Source organism: Oryza brachyantha, chromosome 6 (assembly GCF_000231095.2).
Source record: "Oryza brachyantha chromosome 6, ObraRS2, whole genome shotgun sequence".
Taxonomy (NCBI): domain Eukaryota; kingdom Viridiplantae; phylum Streptophyta; class Magnoliopsida; order Poales; family Poaceae; genus Oryza; species Oryza brachyantha.
The window spans coordinates 21,881,864-21,899,849 of NC_023168.2; the positions used below are offsets into that span (position 1 = coordinate 21,881,864).

General features: G+C 40.0%; 3 protein-coding genes across 3 annotated transcripts; all 3 read left to right on the top strand.

Annotated features, from left to right (window-relative positions):
- Nucleotides 1-2,769: 2,769 nt before the first annotated feature.
- On the top strand, nt 2,770-6,639 carry LOC102707129 (DNA-binding protein RHL1). Its single transcript, XM_006656463.3, has 11 exons — nt 2,770-3,128; nt 3,201-3,311; nt 3,503-3,589; nt 3,692-3,921; nt 4,137-4,215; nt 4,332-4,475; nt 4,685-4,724; nt 4,821-4,883; nt 6,149-6,180; nt 6,285-6,332; nt 6,446-6,639. Exons 1-11 carry the CDS (start codon nt 2,820-2,822, stop codon nt 6,488-6,490), a joined length of 1,188 nt encoding a protein of 395 aa, XP_006656526.2. The 5' UTR covers nt 2,770-2,819; the 3' UTR covers nt 6,491-6,639.
- A 1,320-nt stretch (nt 6,640-7,959) lies between these two features.
- LOC102707408 (transmembrane protein 53) lies at nt 7,960-11,138 on the top strand. Its single transcript, XM_006656464.3, has 6 exons — nt 7,960-8,130; nt 8,539-8,641; nt 8,903-9,615; nt 9,702-9,807; nt 10,217-10,419; nt 10,605-11,138. Exons 3-6 carry the CDS (start codon nt 8,963-8,965, stop codon nt 10,891-10,893), a joined length of 1,251 nt encoding a protein of 416 aa, XP_006656527.2. The 5' UTR covers nt 7,960-8,130; nt 8,539-8,641; nt 8,903-8,962; the 3' UTR covers nt 10,894-11,138.
- Nucleotides 11,139-14,286: 3,148 nt separating this feature from the next.
- Nucleotides 14,287-15,764, top strand: LOC102703408. The gene is made up of 4 exons (XM_006657309.3): nt 14,287-14,615; nt 14,689-14,791; nt 14,870-15,074; nt 15,333-15,764. Exons 1-4 carry the CDS (start codon nt 14,487-14,489, stop codon nt 15,397-15,399), a joined length of 504 nt encoding a protein of 167 aa, XP_006657372.1. The 5' UTR covers nt 14,287-14,486; the 3' UTR covers nt 15,400-15,764.
- The last annotated feature ends 2,222 nt before the right edge of the window (nt 15,765-17,986 follow it).

Genomic DNA, 17,986 nt, shown 5'->3' on the forward strand with positions numbered 1-17,986 from the left:
TGCATATCTTTACCATGATCTGGTGAACTTGTTTCCCACGGCTTATGGGAGGACTTGTGTTACTAGTCCACCATAAACTCCGAGCCGACTTTAAATTTACATTTGATCATTTGTTTTATTTAAAAACATAATTATTGATTGTTTTACTGTGATTTGTTTTACCATTGCATATAATTTAAGCATGATTTATAATTTAACATATTTGTATAAAAGTTAAATAAGATAAATTATCAAAATTAAAATTACATGACAAGCTAAGAGTGTCAAATAAAAATACGTACGGAGGAAGCATTTTAAAGAAAAGAAATATTCTGACGGTCTTTGCACTGAAAGAAGAATTAATGTGCCAGGTAAGGCAGCAGTGGGTGCGTTGCAGGGAGCAGGTTCGCGATGCACGTTTTGTGAAGCATTTTGGGCGGCAACCACAATTGCAAATGGATATTATTCCTATGTACAATTAATAGTCCTTTTTTTTTCTGCGTGGCCACAAAATGCATGCAACCACCCGCCCCACGCGGCAATCACACGCTTGCAATCTCACTCCTCTTCTTTCCGAGAGAAAGAAAAAAGGATGGGATGTTGATGGGGTTCGACGATCCTTCCTTCCTTGTGTACATGGTCGGTCTCGTGTATTTAAGAAGCACTTCCACATGTGATTTGCAGGTCCTACTCTATACACAAATATAAATTGCATCCCCCTCACCTCACTCGATCCAGGGGTACAAAGAAATTAAGAGCAGTTAGTTTGTTTTCAGTTTCAGTAGTGATAACTGATATGGATCGATGAGAGGAGGAGGTGCAGAATCGATCCTTGGCGGTCGCGGAGGCGGAGGAGGTGCCGCCGCCGGAGACGCTCGACGTGGTGCATGCGACAGCTACTGCCGAGCTCTGCCTCGACCCCATCGTCGAGGAAGAAGACACCGACTGCAACGACATAATCCAGCACCCCAGCCCCAACCCTTGTGTCTCCCACTTGAGCTTCAAGTTTAATCGGTGAAGCTCAAGACGGCGACGACGACGACATCTTGCCTGAAACTACTCAACCATTAAGGCCGGGAACGAATTCTGACTCCCTCGGTCGGAAGCTAGATTCATCAAAGTGGAAGCGCGGTGATTATTTGGCTTTTTAATGAAAAAAAATGAAATAAGTATGTTTAACAAACAAAAGCTGGATCCACCCCCTAGTCACTTGCCCTGTTGATGTCTGTCTGTCTGTCCATCGTGCCATCCCCACATTTGCTGTGCTGTCGTCCGTCCACCGGTGTTATCATCCATCCACCGCCAAGGAAACTCATTGGTTCGTGGCTCATGTCGTCGACATAGCAACACAGGCTGGCCGTAGCCCAGAGCTCAGAGGAAGAAGGAAATGGAAAGGGTCAGAATCCCTCCCGTTATTGCGGACTATCGTTTGGAAGCTCGAGTTGACATGATCAATATCGTGTCGTGGACTATCGTCTAAAAGCTCGAGTTGACATGATCAATCTTGTGGACAATGTCTTTGTCATCACTGATGGCCATGCCACCACCCGAGCCCACGGTGCAGTCATTTTGATCAACTTAGCTAACCTCTTGTTGTAAATCAGAGCATTCAAAAGCCATGCAAGTGGTAACAAGCATGAGTAAGGATGAAGATGATGACCGCCGCCACCCACTTCTTCCTCTTCCTGATCCCATGCCGGCGAATCCATTGCTGCTTCTTCTCGCTCGCATCGTCACCTACTTGTCGTGACAGATGACGTTGGCCGAGTGTCCTCCCCCTGCCGGTTCCCCCCTCCTTCCTCAATAGCCTATGCGTCCCTGACCCAAACCAGGAGGTGACAAAAACCGAAAAGTTGAGAACGGGAGAGAGAGAGAGCACGGGTATATTAGGAAGAAAAAAATTGTATAACATATAAAAACAATTTTTTAGAGCCTTTGAATCAGTAAAATGATAAACTAGCCACGCCTGTTTGTTAGGGATTCTCGTACTCGATTCTCCGGAGAATTAGTAAAATAAATGGTTCTCCTGTGATTTTAATTTTGGTGTCAAACAGGAGAAACAATTTCTATTAAAGAAAGAGAAATTACATAGCTCTATTAAACGACGACGACGTACAAGCTAGCTGGTACCTGCAAACAAAGAGATTCATTACATATGGCGTGACAATATCTCTATTAAAGAAGTTCAAATGCTAACATTCGTAAAATCAAAAGATGAACCGAAGAAAACTAGCTAAGGGCTAATGCACGAACAAGCTTCGCATACCCTCGTTTCAATGTTTGTTGCACCTGGAATAATTTCACTTCCAAAGTCATTAGCTCCAGGAAACTGATCACGGAGGAGAATTTCACTTCCAAAGTCATTAGCTCCAGGAAACTGATCATCGGAGGAGCTGAAGCATTACATTTTTACTAATCACCTAATGGATTTGTTATGTCGTACAAAAGCAGTGCATTTTTATGTGGCTCAACAATGTATGAATACAAGTTTTTTCCCATATGTTAAAAGTATAAAAAAATTTGACACGTATATATATCGGCTTACAATAATATATAAAAATTCAAACTCTTTTCTACGATTTATCTCAAAAACTCATACTAGAAACTAGTTTTTTATTTTTAGCCAAACACTCTACCAAACTAATTATGATTTTATCCAATGATTCACAGAGAATTAGAATCAGCTAAAACCCAGAATCTGAATCCCTCGCAAATGATCACCCCTGCGAAACCTATTTTATTAATGAAATTCTAACCAATCCCATATTCTTAAACGAGAGATATGCAATTTTGTTTCTCCCAGTCCCCCGCACCACACCGGCAGCCGCAGACAGTAAAGGATGGTCAAGAAGGCCACTCCGGCCGCCGCCGACGCCGAGGCCGACGAACGTCGCCGCCTTCGCTCGCTCGCCTTCTCCAATGGCTTACTCCAGCGCGGCGAGCCGGCGGCGCCGCGGTCAGCGCTCCCGCCCTCGAGTGCCGTGGCGCGGCTGCAGGGGCGCGACATCGTGCGACGCGGCGGCCAGCGGAAGAGTCGCTTCCTCTTCTCCTTCCCTGGCCTCCTCGCGCCCGCGGCCTCGGGTGGCCGGGTCGGCGAACTCGCTGATCTCGGGAGCAAGAATCCCGTGCTGTACCTCGAGTTCCCACAGGTATGTAGGGGGGCTTCCTTGTGATTTCCCCCCGGAATCAGTTGCGATGAATGGTAGGGTTTGTGGTTGCAGGGTAGGATGAAGCTGTTCGGGACGCATGCGTACCCCAAGAACAAGTATTTGACTCTGCAGATGAGCAGGTCGGCCAAGGGCGTTGTTTGCGAGGACGTCTTCGAGAGCCTGGTTAGCGTCTCCTCACCACTTGGTTGCGATTTTTTACATCTGCTGAATCAATGCACTCGTCGTTCAAAGTTCACATCTTTGCCGTCTCAATGCATCAGAAGAAATTCTAAGCCAGTATTGCTGCTATGCTCGTCCCTTTTTTTGAATGCGCGTGGTAACTATTATGCTGTTTTGACATTGAATCATGGCAGATTGTATTTTCTGAAGCCTGGTGGATTGGAACAAAAGAAGAAAATCCAGAAGAACTGAAACTAGATTTTCCGACTGAGTTTCAAAATGTGCGTGCGCTTTGAATCCTTCATGCTCTTCTTTTTCTTAATTTTCTCTTCTGCTATGATTCAATTGCGCCTCTCATGTGCTTCTTCATTTCAAACTGGTAGGATGGTGCAGCGGCGGACTGTGATTTTAAAGGTGGAGCAGGTTCTACCGGTGATGAAGCGGTTACCACCAATAACCCGGGAAAGGAAACCACAGAATACCTTTCCCCAAAGATTGAATTTGACATTGATGCTTCTGAGGACTCAGACCATAAGGACGAGAATAACACACTAAGCACTAGTCAAGCAACTCCAATTAGGCAGTCCGCTAGAACTGCTGGGAGAGCCTTGAAGTAAGTCACTTTCACCTGTTTTCCATTGCTCTGTCAGATAAACTGGAAAACACATACACTCTAGTTGTTACATCGGAGCTGAAAGACTGCCTGCTACCTGTATATTTGGCTTAACGGCTAATGTCTCTATTAAAAAATATATATACTCATCTCCCAACCACCAATAAGAAGGCAAAGAATAAAAATGTTTGATAGATCCCTCGCTCTTTATGCAGGTATACTGAGTTATCCTCTGGAGATGATTCATCCGATAGTGACAATGAGATTGATGTTCCTGAGGACATGGATGAGAAGGTGGTGATTCAGATCTGAATTCTTTAAGATTCAGATTTGTCATGAATATCAATGTTTATCAAGCTTTTTCCTTTTGTAAATAATTTTATTGTGTTTATTTCCGTTCTTTTGAGCAGATGAATAGTCCAGCTATTAAGAATGAATCTGAAAGTGAAGACATTAAACCTGCAGATTCTTCAGCACAGCCTATCTCAGCTAAGAAGGAGCCACTCGTTCAGGCTACTTTGTCTAGCATGTTTAAAAAGGCAGAAGAGAAAAAGGTGAAAACACATTCCAATTATAAATAATACTAGTTTTTCCCCTTACTATATCAGACAGTTATGCCCTTAAATTTAACCTCATGTTTGCTTGATGCATCGAACCACCTTCACAACATACTTCTTTTTTCATGTGTGTTTTGGACATTACCTATTTCTTGCTTTGCACCAATAAATTAACTCAGCACCTGACAAAAGGATTTCTATTTCAGAGGTGTACAATAAGCCCAAAAGGAACTCCAGCAACAAAAGGTTCTTCATACTTGCGCCATTCTAGGATTCTCGTGTTTTACTGTATTATGCAAAGAAAATTCCTTTTGATTATCTCTTGTTGGCATTGTTCTATAGGTCCTGCTGCTAAGAAGCAGCGAGCAAACCCAAAGGAAAAACAGCCAGCAGAGAAGAAGGCTGGTAAGTACATTACCAAGTCTGTTGTTAGAAGCATCTAATAGTCCTTCATGTGATCATATTTGTTTTAAGCCTCTGAAGGCCTTTCTCAATGCAGAGGACTTGTATAGCAAGCTTAAGGCTTTGGGAGGCTTATTTGAGAAGTTTTCAGCTTTTGTCTATGGAAGTCGCATATAAAATGTTAATCTATTTCATGAAGCATTAGGGCCATCAGTCCATCACAAGCTTTTTAATTCAGGATAAAGGATGCAACTAAAATCTATTGCAGCGGCTCTATACTAAATAAGCTACTGCTTTCGTCCCAGAATATAAGAAGTTTTTGAGCTGAACAATGTGTATTACAAAAGTTGGTGGAATTAAATGGGAAAATATTGTGATTGGCTTAGAAAAGGAACTAAACTTTAGGAGTGATTGTTTGGCTTATTCAGGGAAAAAGCCAAACGGCATATTTGCAAAAAAAAAGTGAATAGATCTTTTTTATATGTGTTCTTAGCGATATAAAAACCAAGCCTGAAAAATAAACTATGATGGAAAATCTCAAAATCTACTTTAAAGTTGAAAATTTAAATTTTGGCTTATAAGTATAATCAAAAGCGAAAAGACAGGGCCGTTAGGGGTGAAAGCTTGTGATTGGTTGAAAAGAGAATGTAGGTGTAGAAGTTATTATATTTTGGGACAAATTTTGAATGCTAGAAGTTATGTTTTGGGATGGAGGTAGTAGTTGATAAATAACGGAGGTAGTAGTTGATAAATTTCGCTAGACATCATGTTATCAGGCAATGCGAAGCATGGGGAAAATGTCCCCTTTGAATCACAGAAATGAAAAAATAGAGGAATAGAAAAAATATATGATTCTGACAGGAATGTAGGTGTAAAACAGAGGATTGCAAAACACAGGAAAAACATAGAAACGACCGTTTGATTGGATCACAGAAAAAAACACAGGAATTTGATGAGAGATATAGACTCAAAGGATTTTTTCCATGAAGTTTAACCTCTTTAGATTTCCTCCAAAACTTGTATTGGAAAATGCATTTCATAGGAATTTCATAGGATTTCATAGGGTTCATTCATTTGATTCAAAGGGCTTTATAGAAAAAATTCCTATAGGAATGAAATCCTATAAAATTTCTATGAAATTCCTTTGAATCAAAGGGGCCGTATTTTACTGGCTTTAAGGATAGGGTGGGATGATATTTCAGCTTTTCTTTAACTACATTTTAGTATTCTTCGAATGAGACTGACTCCCTATATTTACATGGATGTAGCAAGCAGAAGTCAGAAAAAGAAAAAATCACAGGTACTTTACTTAGATGTTGATTTGACAACAATGAGCAGGGATTTATATTTGAATGTTGCCCACTCTTTACTTAATGAATGCCTTTGCCCTTTTGTTTTTTTCAGTCACAGATAGAAGATAATGAAATTGAAGTGCTGTCAAGTTCCTCCCAGGTGATTGTTTTTCTGATGGTTACAGTGTGTTTGATTGGTCGATTAGGCCGATCGTTGTTGTGTTGTGAGGTTGTGCCTCCCTCCCAGCTAATCATAACAGCAAATGATCACAGGATAACAATGTGGATGATGATAGCGATGAGGATTGGGCTGAGTAATGCGCAGCTGGAGGGAATGGGATGTAGCAATGCATGAAGAATGTGAAGCATGCATTAATATTATTATAGTTTGATGTGTGTGAGGTACTGACCACTGATGAGATAGCGTATGTTTTTGTTGTAATGCTGAAATTGAGAAGTGGGTGTTCTGTTAGCATTAGATTTTTTTTTATTTGACTTGTTTTTACAGCAACAGGAGCTGGCAAATCGTTCAAGGAAAGACGAGTGGGTCATGTGGGCCGAGATCATGGTCTTAAAAGCAATCTGATATTTTTAAATACGTAAGAACTGAGCTGCCTCTGATTCATGGTAATCCTCGGAAGCATGGTTGACGTTGACATATCACATATGCAGATTTGCACTCGCTCTCAACTGAAATATGCTTGCCTGTGCAGCAATATTTGAGTTGAGTGCCTGTCGCGTGGCGTCGTGCTGGGTTAGGTTAAAAAAGAGGCTAGTACGGATGTGTTATGTTGGTGATTAATTAAAGATGAAAAATCATATGAATTTTATAGATATTTAAATGGTAAAAATAATTTAAAAAAGTTAAAAATCTAATGAGAAAGATAGGATGATTTTTTTATGTAATTTTTTCATAAAATATATGCTGTTTAACAGGTCAAAAAAATGTATACGCAAAAGCAGTGAAAAAAAAGAATAGTCCTAAAACATTGCGAGCTTAGAATACTCGCACGAGATAAGACCTTCCTCTGTGCCTACTATTAACAGTTCGCTTGCATGTCTTCTTTCTTTCAGGATAACTAGACTGGGTTTAAAAAAATGAGTTTAAAATTTGGAATTACAAACAACCGTGATTTTCGTGGCTACCGTGCCATTGATAATAAACGTGTCCCCTCCGCCGCTGTTAATAGTAGGCGTGTAAACGACTGAATTTGAATTAGGCAACGACCGAACCGTATATTATATATAAAAGCCGGATTAGAATATCTATGTTGAATATTAATTTGAATTAAGATGTGTGAACAGTGTGGTGGACACAAAATTCGGATCGAATACTAATATGTTTCGATCGGATTTGAATAGTCGCATTTCAATGGAGGAGAGGAGACATACATTCACATAACCGCATCTCGATTATCTTCTTATTTAATACACGATTTTATATTATTCAAACCTATATTATCTTGTTATTTAATATAAAAGATTATATTATTTGGATGTCAAAATCAAAAATATTAGAATTTAATCGTGAGGACAAAATCTGAAAATGTTACGGCTGAAGCGACAAATCCTAAAAATACCAGGAACTCAATGGCAAATTCTTGGGGACGAACGGGTGGAACAGTGGATATTCCCCCGTGAAGGTGAGAGTAGATTCCATGGGTTGGAGTTGAGGAGGAGGAGGACCAACCAACCAACAGGTAGTGCTAGTGGTACCCACCCGATTTTTTCCCTTTAAATTAAATTAATTTAATTAAAATTAGCGGTGGATTGACGCAGAGGAGGAGTAGGACTCGTTGGCCCCAACAAGAAGAGTAAAGAAAAGAAAAGACGTCGACGGAAGGAAGGAGCGCCGCCGCCGCTCCGGACCTCCCTATATTCAGGGAGGGAGGGAGGGAGGTCAGGTCGGGTCAGGAGACGCCAATCTCCCTTCCTTCCTTCCTTGTTCATTTGGCCTGGTAAGCCTCTCCTCTTCCTCCCAATCTCATCTGGTGTCGACGGCCTCCATCTCCATGGATTCTCTTGATTTTCTTCCCTCTAATTCCCCCCCCCCCTCCCCTGCTACAGATTCAATTTGGACCAAGGCAAATTTTGATCTCCTTCTTCCTCTATCTCTCTCCCTTTCCCTGTAATGCGGAGGAGTCGTCGTGAATTTCCTGGACCCCCCCCCTCGCAAATCAATCGCTTTCACCAATCACACCCTTCAAATCTCTCTCTTTCTCTTCTCTGCTCCGTATTATTGCAACAAAGGACTTTTTTTTTCTTTTCGGTTTCGCCTTTTCTTTTGGTTCGTTCTATGGTAGTAATACAGCTAGTACCAGATACTTGTTCTTCTTCTTGCCTTAATTGAATTTGATTGCATGCAGGGACAAGTTGGAGTTGGTGTCATTCACCGGGCTTGGCTGTCATTTTGACAGCCAGCCCAGCCCGTTTCCGATTCCAACTCCATCTCCACATCCACAGCCACAGGTACCTACCTATTTTGACCCTCACCGATTTTCTTTTCTATCCTTTTACTTATACTGCATGTGGTAGATTATTACTAGGTCAATAGGAGCACGCAAATAATGTGCATGACAACAAACGTATTCGATCCGGAACTGTATGTATAGCCGAATCGTATTCAATTCAATATTATAACCGCGTCCGATCATAACAGCCAAGTCTCGTTCTTGTTACACTATATATATGATGATGATGATGATGATATGATTGATATGTATGAAACAGGGCCAGCCAGGGTAGGAGGGAGAGGCAAAACAAAAACAATCAATCTGATTTCTCCCCTCCATGATGGCTTCCTTCCACCGCCCCCTCTCTGCCATGGCGGTTGCTGCCTTTGCTGCTGTCTCCTCCATTGACCTGCCTGACAGGCTCTCTCACCACAAGCTTCCTGAGCCACCCGTCGATGATGTCTCGATTCCAGCCACCACACCTGATGTATCAGCATCAGCCATGTCTCCAGCTCCTGCCATGTCTCGCCTGCAATTCTCGCCATGCAATCTGCAGAATTTGCACCCGCCTGCCGCTGCATCTTTGCCAGTCATCCAGACGGTGTACCATTATGCAAAGTTTTCCAGACCCTCGGAAGAGGAGGCACTGACCACCGTGTCTTCTTCGTCGGATGTTCTGTACCGCTGGCATCTGCCGGACCCCAAGGTCTGTCGTGACTCATGTGGTGGCAGGTCTCAGACAGTGGTGGTTTTGCTAGGCTGGTTGGGCTCCAGGCAGAAGCACCTCAAGAGATATGCCGATTGGTATACCTCCATAGGTTTCCATGCAGTCACCTTCACCCTCCCCATGTCTGACATTGTTAGCTACAATGCTGGAGGGAAGGCTGAGAAGAATGTAGAGATGCTTGCACAGCACCTCGCTGATTGGGTTAGCGAGGAGGATGGGAAGAAGATCGTTTTCCACACCTTCAGTAATACTGGCTGGCTTTGGTATTAACTATGCCTTTTCCCTCTTCAGCACCTAACATATAATCCTGAGATTTCAGGCTTAATTTGTTCGTTATCTGTTGCTGCAGCTACGGCGTAATACTCGAGAATTTACAGAGGCAGGATCCTTCTGCAGTGGACAAAATTAAGGGCTGTGTAGTTGACTCAGCGCCTGTTGCTGTCCCTGATTCTCAGGTAAATTAGAGCAAAACAACAACCTTAGAGCAAGTTAGCCAACTACTAGCTCCAATTCATCTATAGTCAATCTAATAGCCAATTTATACAATAGCTAGCTACAAAATATCAATACATGGTCCCACATGTCATACATATATTTTGTCTTGGAGTCCACGTGCAGCTGGCTACAAATTAGTCCACCTCTCTTCTCTCTTCTCTCTCCTCTCTTATCTGTTTAAAATATTCTTACAGCTGGTTTATAACCTGCTATTGTACCTGCTCAACCTTATTGGAGCAAAAGTAAGGTTTGATATTTAATTCCAGGCTTCAAAAATTGTGCACACCCTAGTTCCATTGTTTGTGCCATTATTATTTTGATGATTCTTTCACGTTTGATGTTATTTAGCCATGTTTTGTCTCATTGCAGGTTTGGGCTTCAGGCTTCTCAGCTGCTATTATGAAAAAACACAGCATAGCGGCAAAAGGACTAGGATCAAACAATGCAAGGCCGGACGTCCTAGTTGTGGAGTCTAACAAGGATCATCCCAAGCCAGCAGTAACCGAGGCCATTCTACTGTCAGCGCTGGAGAAGCTGTTTGATGTTGTTTTGAACTACCCAACCATTAATAGGTAAGCATCCCAGTCATGTATGCAAATAGTGACACAACAAGTGTTCATTGATTGATTGGTGCTTAATTGGTCCATAAAGTATAGATGTTGACTTTGAATCTCATAAAGTTGTAAATTGCTACTATAATAAGGTAGTAGATTTGAAAATTGCTGATAGGATGTAACTTTGCTTTTGCTTTTGGCAGGAGGTTGTCAGGTGTGATGGAGCTCTTGTCGTTGAAGCAGCCCAAGTGCCCGCAGCTGTACATATACAGCTCTGCCGACAGGGTAATACCGGCCAAGTCGGTGGAGTCGTTTGTGGAGAGTCAACGGCGGGCCGGGCACGAGGTGAGAGCATGCGACTTCGTGTCGTCGCCTCACGTCGACCACTATCGGAGCAACCCGGAGCTTTATACCTCCCAGCTCACCAATTTCCTGGAGGATTGCGTCTTGGCCCGCTGCCAAGAGGAGGAGGAGGAGGAGGTCACCAACTAAAGATGATGATGATTGTGATGTGCATTACAATAGAGATAGGCATACCAACTGTTATTTTATTTCTTCACTGGCGCACAATTGAAAAGAGAAAGACGGTGCCAGGAGCGAGCATACTAGAGAGAAGTACACACTGTTTTGTTTCATCTGTTGACTTCAAATCAAGTGTAAAAACGGTTGCAAAAAGAAAACAAATCGTGGTTACTGACTCATCTATCTGTTAATCACTTGTTCTACTATATGATTATATGCTCCTATGCCACGGCCCACAGCAAATATACTCCGGTAATCGTACTTAATGGACCAAAATTTACATATCGTACATCTCTTTTCTCAAGAAACACGGGCCCACCTATAATTATAAAGGGTATATACTAGGTATAACTATATGTATTCAAAAGAATAAAAAAACATATTTAAGCCCAAACAGACCAATAAGCCAAACAGACCAATAATTAGCTTATTGGGCCATTTTTCTTCATTTCGCCCGTTTCGCGCCCAAGGTCCACAGCCTAATATGGCTAAAAAACCCTAATGAGTTCCCCTCTGTTGGGATCAAAAAGTCTATTTCACGCGCGTGAACACTTCCAAAAAAACAACATAAATTTATGTGTATAAAGATTTTTATATATTAAGTTTATATCTATTATTTTTTTTGTGTATATGCAATTTTTATATGTATGTATGTGTGTGTATATATATATAGTTTGCATGTATAAAGTTTATATGTATAAAGTTTTATGTGTATAAATACATATCCGTGTACATATATATATATATTTTATATGTATACTAGCAACCATGTCCGTGCTTCGCTACGAGTAAAAAAATTATTACATATTAAAGAAACCGCTAAAACATATATATACAACTCGGTATTAATTAATTAATTAATTAATTATGTGAACCATATGAAATATGATAAATTTAACTTCTGAATTTTTAGCTTCTCCTTATTTTATCTTTTCTTTCCTTTTTTTTTCTTCTATCTTCTCTTCTTTCTTATCTTCTTCTTCATTTCTTATTTATTTTACTCTTCCTTCTTTTCCTTTTCTTTCCCGTGGATAATCCTTGTTTCTAACTCCTCATGGAGATAAGAAAGTCCTACACACCAAACGCACGTAAACTCTAAAATTTAAACATATTTTGACTAAATCTGAAACATTTGTTGATATACACGTTGCCCCTTTCCACCAAACGTGTGTGTGCTCCATAGCTCAATACTTGAATTGCATTCACACTAACCTTATAAATACTAAGAGATAATTTATAATTGACTGAAAACATTGAGAAGTGGAATATATTTAATCAAGTTAAACTGAAGTAATGTACTTTAATCTTATTGACCTTGCCTCGCTTCTATGCCAATCCCTTGACTAGTTTTTATATTTGGAAAATATGTGAGTACTACTTGTAGTCATAAACTTTATGCATAGATATTAATAAACTTTAAACACAAATAAAAATTCTATTCATAAACTTTATCATAAATAAAATATTTGTATGTGAAAATATTTTACTCATCAACTTTGCTCAACCATCAAAATAATCCACTCTAAAATCACAATAATAATGATATATTTTGAGAAACTTTTAGTGGACAATTTTTTGGTTATAAAATTTTCAATCTATATTGTGTTGATATATTTGGTGATAAAAAAATAACAAACAATGTTACAAAAAATTAATTAGTTGGACTCTACCTGTAATCAGCAGTGCCTGGTGGGATCGAACGGCTCCGGCTAAAGAAAAGGAAATAACACGGGCGCCAGGCGGGTTTGAACCGGAGACCTCTGGCCTTAAAAGAAGTCATCTTATCCATTGGGATTAGAGTGCCTGGCGGGATCGAACGGCTCTGGCTAAAGAAAAGGAAATAACACGGGCGCCAGGCGGGTTCGAACGGCTCTGGCTAAAGAAAAGGAATAGAAGTCATCTTATCCATTGGACCAAGGACTCGACTTGGTCTAGTTCTGCGCGGGACAGGTAGAATACAGAGGTTGCCGCGTGGCCGCCACCCAGTGTGGGGCTCACGACTGACAAAAAAAATCATAGCAGAATCGTTACCGCTTTTTATAAAGTATAGATATAGATATAGATATGTGTATATATAAAAAGTTTGCATGTACAAAAGTTTAAGCAATTTTACCGTTTTTCTCGGTACCTCTCGTACCTCTCAGTACTTACTTGTTTACGTGTATAAAGGGGGATGAACGTCCGACCTGGCCGTTGGGGAACTTGTGCTGTCTGCCGGCTCGAGCGACAGGCGTCAGGCGAGGCCGCGAGGACCGAGGAAGCCAAGGAGGGAGGCCGGCAACCGGCGGCGAGAAGCGGACAGGCAAGGGGCATCGGGGCGAGGACTAGGCCGCCCACCGATTGAATCCCGGCGATTTAATATCGAATTATGAACACTAGATCTTGTTTTCAGTAAGTTTTGAAGTAGTAGTCTTCCAGTGATCCAGTACGACATATAATCCATTGTATACATGTTCTAAATTTATTCCATGACACAATAGAAAGTGTAACGTATACTGTATCAATGTGGTTGTTTGGTTTAAGAGATTTTCTTTAGTCACTCGTTATATCGGATATTTGGACGTTAATTAGGAGTATTAAATATAGACTAATAACAAAACTAATTGCATAAATAAAGACTATTTCATTAGATAAATTTTTTAAGCTTAATTAAGTCATGATTAGTAAATGTTTATTATAGCATCACATTCGTTAATCATGGACTTATTAGGCTTAATAGATTCGTAATCCAGAGTAAGGGTAGATTTTATTAATAGTCTATATTTAATACTTCTAATTGGTGTCCAAATATTTGATTTGATAAAGACTAAAAAAATCAGAGGAAAAAAAAAGTCAATATCTTCCTTCCTCCACAGAAGGTGTAATGTTACAAGAGATGTTATAGGGATTGTTTAGATGGGATTAAATTTTTTAGCCATATATCATATCGGATATTTGGACACTAATTTGAAGTATTAAGCATAGACTAATAAAAAAAACTAATTTTATAAATGAGAGCTAATCCATGAGATGATTTTTTAAGCCTAATTAATCTATAATTAGCAAATGTTTACCGTAACATTACATAGGTTAATTATGGATTAATTAGGCTCATTAGATTTGTCTCGCGAATTAGTCCAAGATTATGAATGAGTTTTATTAATAGTCTATATTTATTATTTATAATAAATGTCTAAATATTTAATTGGCTAGGAAGAGTTTAAACACCCCTGATATGATGAAGGTTATCAATCAGTTGAAGCGCATGACACAACAGGGAAGGAGAAGCAGCAGGCCCCGGCCCACCAACGAAAAGCGTAACCAGACCAAACTCCTCCTCTTCACATCGCAACCCTCGTCCGTATCTTTCTTGTCTCCGTCCTCTCTTCCCCGTACCGTATTACAACAAATCCGGCCGCCGGGCGGGGGCGGGCTTCTCCTCATCTCCCGCGAGCTCCATCCATCCACGCGCTCTACTTGTGCATCATGAACCCTAGATAGATAGATAGGTTCTCTTCCGGGTTTCTCCTGAATAATAACGAGACCGGTTCCCAAAAGAAAAGAGTTTGGGGGTTCATCTCATCATGTCCCACAATAGTGGATCCGCCCCTGGTACTGAGCCTCAAAATCTTGCATCTGCCACTGCCCAAGAGCCAACATCTCCTGCTCATGGCGCCCAGCGGTGGCTCCGGACCCTCTCCGACCCTGAGCTTGTATGATGTTCCCCCCTCTCTCCTTTTCTTTTCCGGTTTCTCATCTAAGAGGAGGCGGCTGGCTTGATCGCAGGATTTGCTCATCAGCTTGAAGGATTTGGCCTTCACGCACGCGGACAATGCCAAGCTCTCTGTGCTCGCTGACCAGTATGATCCGCAGATACTGCGCGCTCTCGGTCGGTATTTCTTCTTCTTGTTGTTGTTTATAATCTGTCTCATATTTGCTTGCTGATACTGATGGGTTTAATTTCCAGGGATTGTTTTGCTTGAAACGTTGAAAGAACGACTTAAAGGAACCTCAATTGATCCAAGCATTTTCGATAGGCTAGCTCTCTCAAGTGATTCCGATGCGCATTTCCCCAGTGTTGCGAGCGACTCTGAGTCCGAGGGAGCGAGGTCCAAGCCTGAAAAAACGCCCATGGTTGTCGATGGAAAACGAAAGCAGATACAGCCTACTGGGTATGCCTTGTTCCTCCTACCCTGTTTTTGTTCCTCTTGTTGTTTCTTTCTTAGGAATAAGATATCATCACCCTAGCATGCATCTTGGCTTACATAGCCCAACCGGTGCTTGATCAATTAGGCCCCATGAATTCAGTTTACTTGAACTTAGAGATTGCATACTCCACGGTACCCATTTTTATTTGATACTCAGTATTCAATCCACAGATGTAGCAGTGCTATTCTTAATCTGGAGGTTTCTCATTGATACTTTTGCAGGTGGCTCGGCGAGAAAGGTAAAAAGAGGAGAAAATCGGTGAGTCAAGATAGCAGTGAGCATATATAGTAGATGTTTAGTCCTGGTAGGTATAAGTTAGCACTAGAGATTTGGTGCTACAACTTGCAATGTGTGTCTGGCTTGCTGGTGGTGTGCAATTGATATGTTTCATGGCAGCCAACTGGTCCCATCCAATGTAGTCGAGCAACTCGACATAGCGTTACCGCAATCGCAGGCCACAAAATCACAGTGAGTTCTACGGTGATATACATATATTCAGCTTCCCGTAGAAAGTTTTGGCTGTGTTAGCTTTCACAAAGAACCAAAATTAGTCAACAATTTCCACGCCAAATCAAAATCTACAGCTGACCTTATTCAGTTATCGGTGTATGTCTTTAATAGCAAAAGCTAATACAAATAGAATTAGGACCATATTTAGGTGCAAAAAGTAATCTAGAATGCCCAAGGTGACACTGTAGATGATACGTCGAACAAAACAGACACCTCATTGTTTGGTTTGTTTCCCTAAACGGTAAACAGTATATTTGTAAATAGAAAATAATTTATTAATAAAATTTTTATATACGTGTTTGCAAAGATTTTAAAATAACTATGATGAAAAACTTTAAAACTAACTCTAAATTTAAGGTTAAAATTAAAATTTTGTCTTATAAGCACCAGGCAAAGATGAGGCCTAGAATCACCATCAAAATCGGTCGCATTACGGTTGCAGAACATCCTGACTAACGATGTGAGAACAGTTCCTAACCTTAGTCTGGTTCTTTTCGGTTCAATAACACGCCAGAAGTGCCACCCATGCGTTCACCAACAAGACGGTCTGACCTTGGAAAGTTACAGGCCAATACCTTGCCCTTCCGGTCTTCCCCTACGTCCACCTTCATGAGTGCCCATAGTTGTTTTCAGGTAAACGAAACCTGGTTACTGCGTGCTCTGCCAGGGCACGGTATCGGACATTAAGGACAAATAAAATTTGGCCAAATTTAAAAAAAATGAGAAATTTTTTTTAAAAAATGCAATAGAGAATGATTTGTATTGATGTTTAGTGAAAAAATAGATGAAAAAACAAATTTAAACGCAAGAACAAAGTGAAAACAAAAATGACTAAAAAAAGAAAATAATGCACTGTGCAAAGACAACCCAACCGTGGTAATCGTGGTTTCCAGGCCGAAGCCGCGTGGTTTGGGGGCGGTGACCGCACTTGTAGGAGCTAAAGCTGACATCTAAATGGCACAGTTACCGCCCTTAAACCGTGATAACCGTTTATTATTTAGAGATTTCTTCTGTAAAACCAACGGTTTTGTAGTTTCTGATTTGGGTATATAAAATGTATCTAAATGCTTAATGTATTTCAATGCTTTGAGTATGTAATGATATGTAGATTTTCTATAATAATTGTTTGGAGGTAGATGGTTAATTTTTAGTTTAACTATCATGTTATAATAATTGTTTGTAAGTATAAGCTACCAAGGCTATTTTTTTAGTATAGAGAAACAATATATGTAGGTACATTTCTGGTGACCTTCCTATTATAATAATTCTTTGCATGTATAAGGTTGTATGGAAATGTGAAATAAAATTGTTAGTCAGGATATGAATGATTTGTAGCCATCTAGACATATGTTTGTACGTGGGGTAGGGTTAAGGTTATATGAAAAATGAAAATCATAGTTACTACTTGTTAGGTAATAGTTACTATGTGAAATATTTGTAAGTATACATTTATACTTTCTATGGAGATGTTTGTTGGAAAAATAGAAATAGTTGTAGTTAGATACTATGTGAATTATTTGCTAGTTACATGAATGTATATGCTATATGGAATATGTCCTAACTGTTACAATTATAGTATATTACTTATTTTCTATTTTTCTATAATTTTACACTATTTTCTAAGTTTTTTGAATCTTTTTACCTTTGGTCTTCGGTTTACACTATTGTCAGTTTTCTCTAGAAACCTAGTGATTTCTATCCCAGACCACGTGGTTTCTAAGCCAAATTGCACGGTTTCTACCTCCCAACCGCGGTTATCATAGTTTTTGGTTTTTAATATATTCAAAATTTTTAATTTCAAGTACCTTTCATCCATGCTACTGCATGGTCATTCTGCCGCTGAAAGATGGAAGAGACATGCTCACACCAAAACCTGACACCGTTGGTACACCTAAACCTAGCAACGGGGGTATAACTGGAGTCAACCATGTATGGAACACTCCCTGGTGCGTACAACTGTACGTGGGAACAACAATGCACTGTGTCGACGTATTTACAAATAAAAAATAACTTATGAATAAAACTTTTATATTCGTGTTTTTAGCGATCTAAAATCAAAGGTTGAAAAATAAAATACGATGAAAGAATCCCAAAATTAACTCTAAATCTAAAATAAAAAATTTAAATTTTGGTTTACAAGCAAAAGCACAAGCACAGATCGCAATGGATAGCATATACTCCCTCTGTTTCATAATGTAAGATGTTTAACTTTTTTCTTGTAACGTTTGATCATTTGTCTTATTCAAAAAATTATGAAAATACCATTTATTTTGCTTGTGGCTTACTTTATTATCAGAAGAATTTTAAGCACGACTTGTCATTTTTTACATTTACATCAATTTTTTGAATAAGACGAATGGTCAAA